This window comes from Eleginops maclovinus, chromosome 7 (genome assembly GCF_036324505.1).
Source record: "Eleginops maclovinus isolate JMC-PN-2008 ecotype Puerto Natales chromosome 7, JC_Emac_rtc_rv5, whole genome shotgun sequence".
In the NCBI taxonomy this organism is placed as follows: domain Eukaryota; kingdom Metazoa; phylum Chordata; class Actinopteri; order Perciformes; family Eleginopidae; genus Eleginops; species Eleginops maclovinus.
In genome coordinates, this window is record NC_086355.1 from 4,311,542 (window position 1) to 4,323,932 (window position 12,391).

Consider the following 12,391-nt stretch of genomic DNA (forward strand, 5'->3'; position numbering starts at 1 on the left):
TGTTGGAAACATTATGGAAATTTGTAGTTGGTTGTGTGTAACATAAATAGCAGTGCTGCCGGTTATGTCATCATTAATAACCCACTTAAAGAGGACTAGGAAAAAATGCTTACATATGCACAATTTCCAATGTCCTTGGCAAATATCTTCAGAGGGATGGTCTTGGGGTCGTCCTTCTCTTTTCCCTCAAGTATCCGACTGTGTGCAGGAGAAAATAAAGGAAAAGGTCAGTTTAAAGTAAGATATTACATCATAATTTAAGTGAATGTGACCGATCCAGCACTGTTATATAGAGGAGTTCAACACATGTAATATAAGTTACTGTAGCTGTACATTTAATGCATGCATTATTAGAACTGTGTTTATTTGCATTTGTGTGGAAATTGTTCTTATTATATCATTTCTGTTCCATCCTAATCAAATCTTTCCTACCCTTTAGGAAAATGTGATTTGTAAGCTGAACGACTGCACCAAAACAAACATTGCAGAAAAAGTAACATGTGTCAAACCCATTTACCTTTTGATGAGTGCCAACCAGTTGTCCTTGTGCTCCTCAGAGCTAAAGATAGGGATTAAGAAACATAATCAGAGGAAATCGTGTAAAAAGCAACCGTCTGTTTTGCTCTGTTATGTAACTTCCCCTGGTTTGAACCACAGACTTCACCCCGAGATACGACTGGATTCTTTCTCATGCAAAACATAATGAGTGTGTGAATGAGTATGAGAATGTATGGCAATGAGGAAGCTGCAAAGATAGAGACCAGCATAAATGAATGTATATGTCGTGCATGTTATTCTGTCTTACTGCGGTTTGATTGATTGTCTTTAGGATTGGAATCTACTTTTGCAAGAAGGGGTTTAGGGTTTGTGCGGTGGCCTGTTCAGTTTCATTTCCCTTTACGATGGGCATTTGCCACCTCAGAACGAAGTGTACTCTTGTTTGAATTGAGGCAGAGAGCCATCTTAGAAAATAGTATGTCTGAATAGTTGACATGCAATGGCAGCAGACATAATAAACAAAGTTATATAAGGAGGAAATTAGGTTCTAAAACCACTCAATCAAACTTAGCCATGTTATCACTGGCTCCTATTCCCACTACTTTCATAGTACTTTAAAATGATACTACTTGTTTTATTTTACCTTGGACCTATTAGACTTCATTTAATTACAGCCTGTGCTTGTCTCCTTTTTTAATATGTTAGTCTACTCATTATTTTGCCATGTATTTGCACTTTCCCTTTCACTGTAACAATGCAAACTTCCCGACTTTAAGACAAATATTTGATCTAATTAAGATAATTTTCAACAATAGAAATAAAGTTCATTCTGTTTTAGAATGACTTGCCTATTTTGTAGTACACTGCCCGGTCAAAAAAAAGGTCCCACTCTCTAATATTCGTTGGACCGCCTTTAGCTCTGATTACGGCACGCATTCTCTGCAGCATCGTTTCCACGAGCTTCTGCAACGTCACAACATTTATTTCTGTCTTGCATTAATTTTTCCCCAAGATCTTGTATCGATGACGGGAGATTCGGACCACTGCGCAAAGTCTTCTCCAGCACATCCCAAAGATTCTCAATGGGGTTCAGGTCTGGACTCTGTGGTGGCCAATCCATGTGTGTAAATGATGTCTCATGCTCCCTGAACCACTCTTTCACAGTTTGAGCCCGATGGATCCTGGCATTGTCATCTTGGAACATGCCCGTGCCATCAGGGAAGAAGAAATCCACTGATGGAATAACCTGGTCCTTCAGTTTATTCAGGTAGTCAGCTGACCTCATTCTTTGGGCACATTGCTGAACCTGCACCAGACCAACTGCAGCAACCCCAGATCATAGCACTGCCTCCCCACAGGCTTGTGAACTTTTTTTGGGCTGGGCAGTGTATATGTTAGTGTTAGTACCTGAAGGTGGCCACACAGTTGCAGGTGGGCCAGCCCATGACGAAGCTCCTCTCCGGGTTGGTGCTTCCTTCACACACCTCCTCTAGGCAGGTGGCTGTCCACATCTCACACACTCGGACCTGGGCCTTCACTTTGAAGTGAGTGGAAGACCTGCAGAAGACACGGTGTCATTTACATTTTTATCATAAAAGGAAACCACAGAAGCTTTCCTTTGTAAAACATTGCATAGAAAAACACAACGTCTTTATTAAGGGGTTCCACAAGGGACGCGTTTGGATCCTCTTTTAGTTTTCTTCATGAATGATTCTGCTACAAGCCTCTAACATATGTCAGTCTTTCAAAACAAATTTACATAGATTAGAATTAATAAAGATGTAGCTTTTTCCAGCATTTTAATACTGCTCAGTAAACGTGCATTCAACCACCACAACATCTCTGATTATAGAGGGAAACAAGTACAAATGCTCACATGTGGCATTACACACACACACACACACACACACACACACACACACACACACACACACACACACTCTGACACACACACACACACACACTCTGCCTGCTATTACACAGATATAAAAGGCACACAAACACACACATCAATTAACTTCTCCCTCTCACAGAAACACACACACACATACCAAAATACATTCCTCAAACTCACTCTGTGTCAAGCCACAATGTAATGGCCAATTAAAGCGAATAGTCTCTGGGCTGCAGGGGTCAGCTCCACCCACTGTCACATGACTCCTAGGACTAATTAGTACATTTACTCAAGTACTGTACTTAAGTTTTGCTGCTTTATACCTTCTACTCCACTACAACTCAGAGGTTAAAGGTGGACTTTTACTCCACTACATTTTTTAAATACCTTTAGTTGCTATGCAGATTTTGATTAATGATGGTAAATATGATCAACCTTTAAATCAGACTTTAGTTCACCTGGAGTAAATTCAGCATTCAGCAATTATTTTACTGGAGGAACATTTTGAATGCAGGACTTTTACTGTGACAGAGTATTCCTACACTCTGGTACTTCTATTTTTAATCAAGTACAAGACCTGAGTATTTTATCCACCTCAGCGTGTGCGTAAGTGCATGAATGTGTGTGTTTGTGGACTTCAAAACCATAAATGTGCTATTTAAGGGTCTATTTTTGAACATGTGTGTGTGGCAGTTTGTGGGTGGGGAGCCCCATGCTGTAGGCCGAGGCAGGCCAGTGCGGCTTTGATCTGAGCCAGGCTTCATATGGATTTAATTGGCTAGGAAATAATTACATACTGGGGAGAAAATGAGGGAGGGAGAAGTTTAAGAAGCAGGGGAGTAAGGGAAGGAAAATGTAGGGGAAAGATAGGACAGAACTACATCCTCTACACATGTTTTGACCATTTCTGTTAGAGACACAACTATGAAATGTTGGTGCTTTGTTTTTCTAATTAGTTTCAGTCTGTTTTTTCCTGTTCGAGTGTCTCCATTTTCCTCTCACTCACACAACCACATAAACACACACTCTTTCATCCTCCAGCACAGAAGGAAACCTACTTTGCCTTGGCGACGAGCAGCGTGTCGGTGAAGAGGAAGAGGTGTCTCTCCTGGGTCTGCAGGCCGGTCTTTAGCTGCGTTTGAATATGACCCAAGAATAAACGGCGTGGACACTCAGCCAGGAAGGCCTGGACCAGTGGACACGACTCCGGGCTGACTGGCGTCAAGCAGCTTTCCCTGGGGAGAGACAAAAGAATGAAATACACTATTAGATACAAAAGAACATGTGGTCTGGATGCGTTTAAAGCGTGTCTCTGAAAACATTGGAAGTGGTTGTTTGAGTTCAACTTCAAGTCAGGTACATTTTATTTTTATAAGGACAATATCACAAGTCCCAAAGTTCCTTTTAACTGGGGCTTTGCAGTGTATTAATTCATACATGGGTGGAGAAAAACTTAAAACAAACTGCAACACAAGGGATACAGAGGGACACGATGTGAGGCTTAATCTCCTGGAGGACGAAGACACAGATTCAAAACATCTGGAATGACGTACAGAGAGGCAGAATTGGAAAGAGGGAAGAGACCTCATCCTCAAAAAACTACTGAAAATTGAGCAAGACACTGAGTTTGATATCGAAGAGCTCCTTGCTGACCATCAAAAAGGAAAACTGTGAAGCACCTTCAAGTAAATGTGCATAAGAACAACAGATCACCACCAAGACATGTTAAAAAAGTGAGTGAACTACATCAAATTCCAGTTAATATTGAAGAAACGTGGCTGCAAAACCGCAACTTAAACCTGAATAACCTTAAACATTCAGTCCAGTGTTTTTCCTGTCCTGTATTAGCACTGGGGGAATTCCAATGTCCTCCACAGTGTGGTAATACGATTCAGCAGCGAGCATGGAACAAAAAAAAGAAAAGAAATGAGGCCCATAGTGTGGTGAACCAAACTTGCTGTAAAAAGACTCAAAATGTCCAAACAGCTTGTGCAGCAAAATCAAAGTCCAAAAGAGGAATATTTACCGTGTTATTTCCTGTATTTACGTCACCGGTTCCTCACAGTTTGAACCGCACATAATCGAGCGTTCTCAGTAAAATAAACGTTTGACTTGGGGACCAGCGGTGCACGCCTTTGAATGCAAATGTGTTTATTATTTGCATGTTTAGGAGCTGCACAAAGATGGCTCTGTGAATGTAAACAGCCACAAAAAGCTGAGATTAAACTAGAGGAAGCTCCGTTGAGTGACATCAACAGGATAAATGACAAAGTTAACGGCCATTTCAATTTGTAATGAAACATTCATCCAAAAACTTTGTCTCTTCTGCCTTTTTGTTTCCTCTTCCTTAAAGTTTTAGAGAAATACTTCCTTGCTTTTACTACAGACACAAATATCTTAGATTTTGTTTTAATTTAAATTGTCTATCTCGTTTCCCCGCTCAAACATGTGCCACTAATAGACGGATGAAAAACAGCGGGGGAATTTTTGGAGGAAGAGGAAGTATTTTGAGGGCTCCATCCTTTCCTGTTTACCCTTCACTCCCAGATAAAAGGCCCTTATACACGCACATATACTATTTTTCTATCTCCGTCACTACCTTTCTGTGCCTCTTTCATGTACACAAACATCCACACCCCCCTTTCTGCTCTCTCACGAAGACACACACCCACCTAACATATTCTACGTCCCTTACGCATGCACACCCGTAACACTGACACACACAACACTTTGAGTTACCCCCTATACACATAGAGTCCAGGCTTGGATCCTCTCGCACATTGATTGGTTACGTGAATAATTAACGAAGAACAGAAGGCTATGCTGGAGTGCTTCCATTTCTGTCCCTCTTTGTGTGCCATCCAAAAATAAATCAGGAAAAGGGGGGCTGAGAGAATTCAATTAAAGGCGATGAATGTAGCCAATTAGGGCTCAATGCTCGATGGGACACGTCGCCCTGCAGGAGTTTAAAACTTACTGGAAATGTTTCAGAGACAAATGGTTGAAGCTTAGACTCCTTTGGTCAGCAATACTTGAGGGACAGGACGCCATGTGTGGCTATAATGCTTACAGTTGCAAAACAATCAGCTATTGTTCCACAGTGAAAGAAAATACTTCCCCTGTGGTATACTGGGAAATGATTTTTACCCCACTCAGAAAACATTTACATAACTCATGCAACGTTTAACTGCAACACATTTCCTTCTTTGTCAAGAAGCAAAAATAACAAGCAAATCTTCATTTTTGGTCACAATTCCTGTGAAAAACCTCTATGTTCTCTCCATATTCCCCATTCAAATTTCAACTAAGAAGTTTAAAAAGCTTAAAATAAGTCATCTCCAGACCGTGATATGTGACTCACCTAGCATCTAAGCTCAGCGTCCAGTGGGTCCTCTCAATATTGGACTGACTACTCTCTCACTGTGTTGCCAAAAGCCTCTCAGGACGATGGCACCGGGGTAAAAGGACCACCCCAGAGGGACGTTTGGAGGATTTTGGGCGGCTTGATTAAGTTGCAGTAGGATTAACACAGTGCAAAATTCACATTGAAATGTTCCTATTGTCCATTCAAAATCAGGGAAATGCTTCTGTCATAGGAGCCCACTCTAACACAAACGGTCCACCCTTCCTCTAAAGCCCCTTTCACATCGCTCTGCCCCCCCAAAAAAGACAACATCTTCCGTATTCACACCACATACCCTCCCTCCTGAATGAGAGATTGACAGCTGAGCAGGCCGTCCTTTGAATCTGACGGATGAGCAGCTAATGGCTCCATTGTACATCATGTGATGTTGATAAATTGAGTCCTTAGCCTGGCCCGTCGTACATGGCCACCTTTGTGGAGGCACGGCACCGAGTGAGGAGGACTGTTGACTTTCTGGAAACACAATGAGGGGCCGGTGTACAATGACCCACACGACGCAGCATACTAATGACCCAGCATGAATAATTAAACAGCACCGGACATGATTTGTGTATAAAAGGTTGATTCTGATCTTATAGGAAGGGATCACAAAGTATGGCAAGATGACATGTCCGATTTAAAAAGCCTGAAAACAGAAATGCAGGATGGGATAATAACCCAGCTCTCTATCATTAGACTTTCAATTAGTGGCAGAATCACCATACAGACTGGAAGAGTTAAAATAAGTAGATCTACAGCCTCATAATATATAGCCACGTATAAAGGGCATAGATTAGGTTTTCAAAATGAAGGCCAATGTACCAAAAATGAGAACTATTTAAAATAAAGAAAAACGTCCCAACATCCTCGACTGTCCTTTGCCTGTTGCTGTTCATCACTCCTCTGATTCACTGAGTGCTTGCATCATGTAGAGATAGAGTAGTCTTAGTCATGGACACAACCATGATCGACATGCACTCACACACACCTGTTAATACACACCCTGAGGACAACAGCTGGAATCACAGCTGTAACTTTCTCCGTCTCCTCTCTGTCCGTTTTCTTTCATGTCCATCTTATCACTTTCATCTCTCAGCATGGTCTAGTATAAGTTGTTTCTTGGTTAATTAAAGGCCTAATGATTATAATTTGAATTCCATATTGAACTAAGCTGTTAACGTAACCTCGGCTGTGAAATGGTCAATACTGATCGGGCACACTGACTCCCTGAGGGCAGTACTGACACGTTTACATAAGCGTCCATCTGCTCTGCTTTAAATAAAACAGAGGAGGACTGCAGTCTGTATGTGGTTTGTTTATTTGTGTTTTAGTATCATCAGTTTGTCTGAGAACGATCGTCCTCTAATAGAAAATCTGACTCCAAAACCACACGACAAATGTTACGTTTATTTGACATCAGTCAAGGTCAAACTGAGAAGATCTGAATGAACAGATCCTGTTCCTTTCACAGCAGGTAAACTCTCACTGGGTTACAACCAACGCCATAAAAGAAGCGAGTCAGGGATGCGACAGTGATTTACTGAAGATGTGTGTGTGTTTAAAAGTGTGTGTCCAGAAGCACTTGTGAGAAGAGAAAGTGAGAGGATGTGTTCTGTCTGTCTGCATGAGGAGGATTGCGTCACCAGTAGGTTGACCTCTTTCTTTCTGTGAGGTAAAAGCTGTCCTGACAAGCATCTATTGATGTGCAGTGTGTGTGTGTGTGTGTGTGTGTGTGTGTGTGTGTGTGTGTGTGTGTGTGTGTGTGTGTGTGTGTGTGTGTGTGTGTGTGTGTGTGTGTGTGTGTGTTAGAGAGGGAACAAGAGATGTTAACATGCACACAATCCACGCTTGTTCATTGCTACCAAATACTGCAGATGAAAAAAGGAATACATTTCTGAATACTCCAGCTGTAATTATGCATTGGTTTTATGGAAAATCCAAAGTAGATTTTATCCCCCTGCCTTCACTAAGTGGTGGACAGTAGACAGACCTATGAAAATGCAGAAACACTCAACAAAAAAAATAAAGCAGACTACCAGATCTTTTAAATCCAGCTTCAACCTTCTGTCTCACTGCGCCAGATCATTTCCATAGACAAACTATAATGTCAACCTGGCTGACACACAATGCTCTCTGTAGAAAGGAAACACACACACGTGCATACAGGGAAATACACACACAGGATGAGGTCAGAATATTGAAATGTTCCTCTTTTTTTTACAGTCAGTAAAAGAGAAGAGACTGGAGGCATGATGTCCTTAGCAGAGCTCTTTATTAAAACCAGGACATGTGTTCTGATGTCCTCAAACAACCAGAAGAATCTCATATAAATCACCCCAATTAAGACCATATTCTCTCTTTTTCTAAGAGCAGGTGAGGACTCGGGTTAATTAAAATGGTTGAATAAACACAGCTATATCCTCACTAGATTACTAACATGTTTCCGTCTGCTTGGGACCAAGAGGAATGGCCGGACAAGTAGCTGTACGTGTCGCGTCGTGGTGACACTATGGCTGATATTGAGTGAGAGGTCAGGGCGGTCAGCCAATCACATGTGTTTATGCTTTATGGTGCAGCCACCTTCCTCCCTGCAGTATAGATTTCATTGCTGGAGGAGGAGGGGACCTACACTGCAGCTTGAACCCCCTATACCTCGTACTGTAAGCATGGAGGCTGTTATTCCTCTGGTGGATGAGGTGCATGTGTGTGTGGAGGTGATGCAAGAGGCCCCGCTGAAGGCCAGAGAGCCTGTCAGCGCCTCTTGGCCTGATGGGAAACGCAGGATAGAGGAAGCAAAAGACAGAGTCTCTTTAAAGATATAGGAATGGAGAACAACTCTCAGCTTCCAGGCATCCAGCTAATACTCCCAGCTACAGTAATCCAATTTTATGATGAATAAGGTCATCAATTGAGAACGTAACAACTGGAACTAAAGTATATTGGCTGATAAAAAATAATGTCTAAGTCACTGCCAAGTAGTGCTGGCAGAACTGCTGTATCCAATAAACTGTAATTATAAGACTTTAGGGTGTAACTGTTATATATACAACAGTTACCAAAACATAGAGATCATCTGAAAAGCTTTAAACTGGCCCTTTTATGCTTTTGGGGGAGATTCCCTTTTCTTTAGTGTGTTCTATAGGCTTTAGTGCATGTAAATGGTCTGCAAAGGCTAAAATCCCTGTGTTCCTCTCCAACACACTCCCCCCCCCACCCCCACCCCCCGCCTGAAACGCCTCATTTGGACTCCTTTGTTTACTTCTGTAACATATTGACATCATTAAGCAACACAAATGCTTCCATTGGCTAGCACTGTACCACATTGTACCTGATAGGCTAAGGGGCGGGACATCCTATTAGCAGTTGACCAATCACAACTGAGCCAGGGAAAAACTGTCATGGCAATGGGGTTTTTTTGGGCGATATATACTGCTATTTGAAATAATACTATACAAATATACATACTCTGCTTTTAAAATGATGGAAAATTAGAACTGTGCCAGATTTTCTTTTGAAGCAAGCAAAATATTATGAAATTACAATATAAAAGTAGAATTCCCTTGCATTACTCACACTGCATGGCCTGCAATGTGACTATAAGGTATACACACATTGTTGAAAAATCATTGTTTGAGGTAAGAGAGACCCAAAGTATTTTCTCTAAAAACTACAGAGGTGAAAGACCTGAATGGAATTCACAATAATCTCCACCATGACCTTGCACCTTCTCCTACTGTGAGTCACCTGACCACAATCATTTTACATCTCTCCCCTGGAAACACCCCCTGCACACACATATGCCCACATCCGGACATTAATGAGCACCTCACACACTCACTGACATGCAAGGTGTTGACCCCAGGTGACCCCCAGTGGCCCTTACACCGCCTGATGAGAGGTCAAAGGTCAGGGGTGACAGCTGAGAGTGTCAAGCCCTGGCTCCATAACTCCTGAGACTTGTAACACACACACAATCACACACACACACACACTGGTCAACAGCTAGTCTGTCTTGCCCTCCGTCTATGACTACAAAGTCTTTCTTTAGCACCGGACAAACACAAACATCCCGAGAGCACCGACCCATTTCACAGTATGGAGTGTTCCCCTCAGCGCTTCAGTTTCACAGCTCAGCCTGCACACTAAAACTGCCACCAGCACACAAACACATTATAAACTTGTCACTTTCATCACTCGGCCTGTGCTCATTAGAGAAATTATGATGGCATAAAAACCTATATTTAAAAACCTTTCAGAAGCGTTTTGAGGTTTTCATCGTGCACCCACAAGGAACTCCAAGCATTCCTTCAGGGATCCTGATGCATTCACTTTCTGGCAGTTTTAGGTTAAACTTAAAGTGGGTTTTTCTTCCCAATTTTGTCAAACCTTGAACGCCTAAATTGTTGTTTCCCCCTCAAAATTCCGGCCCAAATAAGCAGGCAGCGGCAAAGTTACAAGACAGAAAGATTCCTGTGTATAAAAGCCGACCCCGAGGGGTTTGTAATGGCTTATTTCCGACCCTGTTAAAAGCAGAGGAAGGGATTTGTGCGATACAAGGGCGATGAAAGGCCTGATAGCTCTGGGAGAAGTGAGCATTTAAACCCACTCTGAGCCATGAATGAATCTGGGAGGCCATGAGAAGAATTTATGGCGATATGTGAAAACTTTCTGAATCTTGTGAAGATGTCTAATCTGAACTTTAAATCTGAATCCTTTTTTATTCCTGAGATTGTTTAATTCAGAGCTTCCAACAACTTCTGCTCACTTTCCTCATCCAGATTTTCCAGTCAGTCTGGTGAATTTAACCTGCAGCTTCCCAGTTTCACTTTACTCTAATCTCTGAGTGATTTCCCCCTCTAAATCCCAGGGTCAGGGTCTCTAGGGCTGAATGAAAAAAATTCAATGAGAAACATGAGACGTCTGAGTCAATGCACACATTTTACATTAAAACAAAAACACATTTTCAACGAGTTTTCAGAGATTTGCATCAAAAACCAGTAAAACCAGTGCAGTGCAGTGGGGTTAATATCTCTTCCAGAAGGGCTCTCTGCAGCAGCTACATCTGTAACACCACCCGGATCAACGCTCCATTGAGGAACTATACAGGCCAACTATGATGTCAGCACCACAGCAGCTCTTCGTTATGAAGCAGGTTGTGTGTGTGCGTGTGTGTGTTGGCTCATACCTGGATGTGCTTCTCGATCTGTTAAGTGCTTTGCTGATGACCAGTGAGGGAGCCGACTGACGTCTCTGGGCCAAGGTCTTCATCTTCTGCACAGACAGAAACAAAGAGGAAGGAGGAGAAGGGTTAATGCAGGTGGTGACGGGTTTGCGGAACATATTTTGGCTTGCATGATAAAAGATACAATCGCATGGTTGCAATGCACACTCAGCACTGGTTGTTTGCTGTGGTCAACACAGGAAATACACGAAAAGGAAATAGAAAAAAACCCAGTTTATGTGTGTCACTGTGTTAGCGACAGACATTTAGAGAAAGGGAAGGATGGGGACTGAAAGAAAAGGGAAGTGGCAGCAATAAAGAAGGAAAAGAGGAAAAGAGGAAGTGAGCTGAATGGTTTAAGATGGAATTGACAGACGGATATATGACCAGGACGAAGAGAAATATGTCTTCTCGTTGTTGCACAATGTTTATGATCCTCACATATTCTCACTGTAACATGATGAAGTGTAGGCTGGCTCACAGAAGAATGACAGGCATCTCTGCAGCCACCACAGCTATTCTAATTAAACATAATCTATTTACAACATAACAAAACCATGTGAGCTCAGAGCATACAGTACATTCATTCAATCTGGGGAGATACAATCTAATGTAGCTGCATGAATTAAAGAAAACTCTGCCTGCTGGACTCATCCTGCAGTGACGTATGGGTCACATTCCTCTCTTCTGGAAGTGTTGAAGGAAGAACTTGAGTTAGTGGTACAGGCCAAAGATACTACAGTGCAGTGTAATATATAACATAATGTGCATTCAGGGAGTGATTAGAGAAAAGAAAGATGCTTCTACTTCACACCAAACATGCTGGTTATGAAAATATGTACTGCAAAGTGGCCTTTAATGAGCTGCTGAAAGCTATTTCAGTACATTATGGATCAGTTTTATGGGTTTTTGCAAAATATTTTCATTATTTTCTTGCAGGAAAGTCAAGTGCAAACTCAGCAAATCCCATAAATAAAGGACTTAGAAGTAACACAAAACCCAAGACAACATGAAAAGTGACATGAAAACACGCCTCTTAATGGAACAGCAATACATTGACTTGTGAAAAAGAAAATAACAAGCCTTTCCGGATTAAATGTTGCTGACTGTGTGCAGAAAACCAAATAGGAAGCATGCACTGTAGCCACTAACAATGTTATCATGTTAGCTAGCCTAACTCTGCAGGATAAACACTGATCATGTTCCCGTCAAGCATGTCAACTTTCTGACACAAACATCTCAACACAAACACCTCCAGAGTGATGAGGGATGTGGAAACTCTACATTCAAGCCGTGTTTTTCAGTCAGTGATGAAAAAACAAAGCTCAACCTGACAGCTCATTTCTCACAACTTTCCAAACAAGGCCAAGGTGCA

General features: G+C 41.9%; 1 protein-coding gene across 1 annotated transcript in view; it reads right to left on the reverse strand.

The window, feature by feature from the left end:
* LOC134867739 (rho GTPase-activating protein 20-like) overlaps positions 1 to 12,391 on the reverse strand; it is a 33,495-nt gene that overhangs the window by 19,347 nt on the left and 1,757 nt on the right. The window contains exons 2-6 of the mRNA XM_063888528.1: positions 10,981 to 11,066; positions 3,451 to 3,627; positions 1,906 to 2,055; positions 518 to 559; positions 114 to 198 (exon numbers count right to left, since the gene is read on the reverse strand). Coding sequence (XP_063744598.1) covers positions 114 to 198; positions 518 to 559; positions 1,906 to 2,055; positions 3,451 to 3,627; positions 10,981 to 11,066 — 540 coding nt within the window. The remainder of the gene's footprint in view (positions 1 to 113; positions 199 to 517; positions 560 to 1,905; positions 2,056 to 3,450; positions 3,628 to 10,980; positions 11,067 to 12,391) is intronic.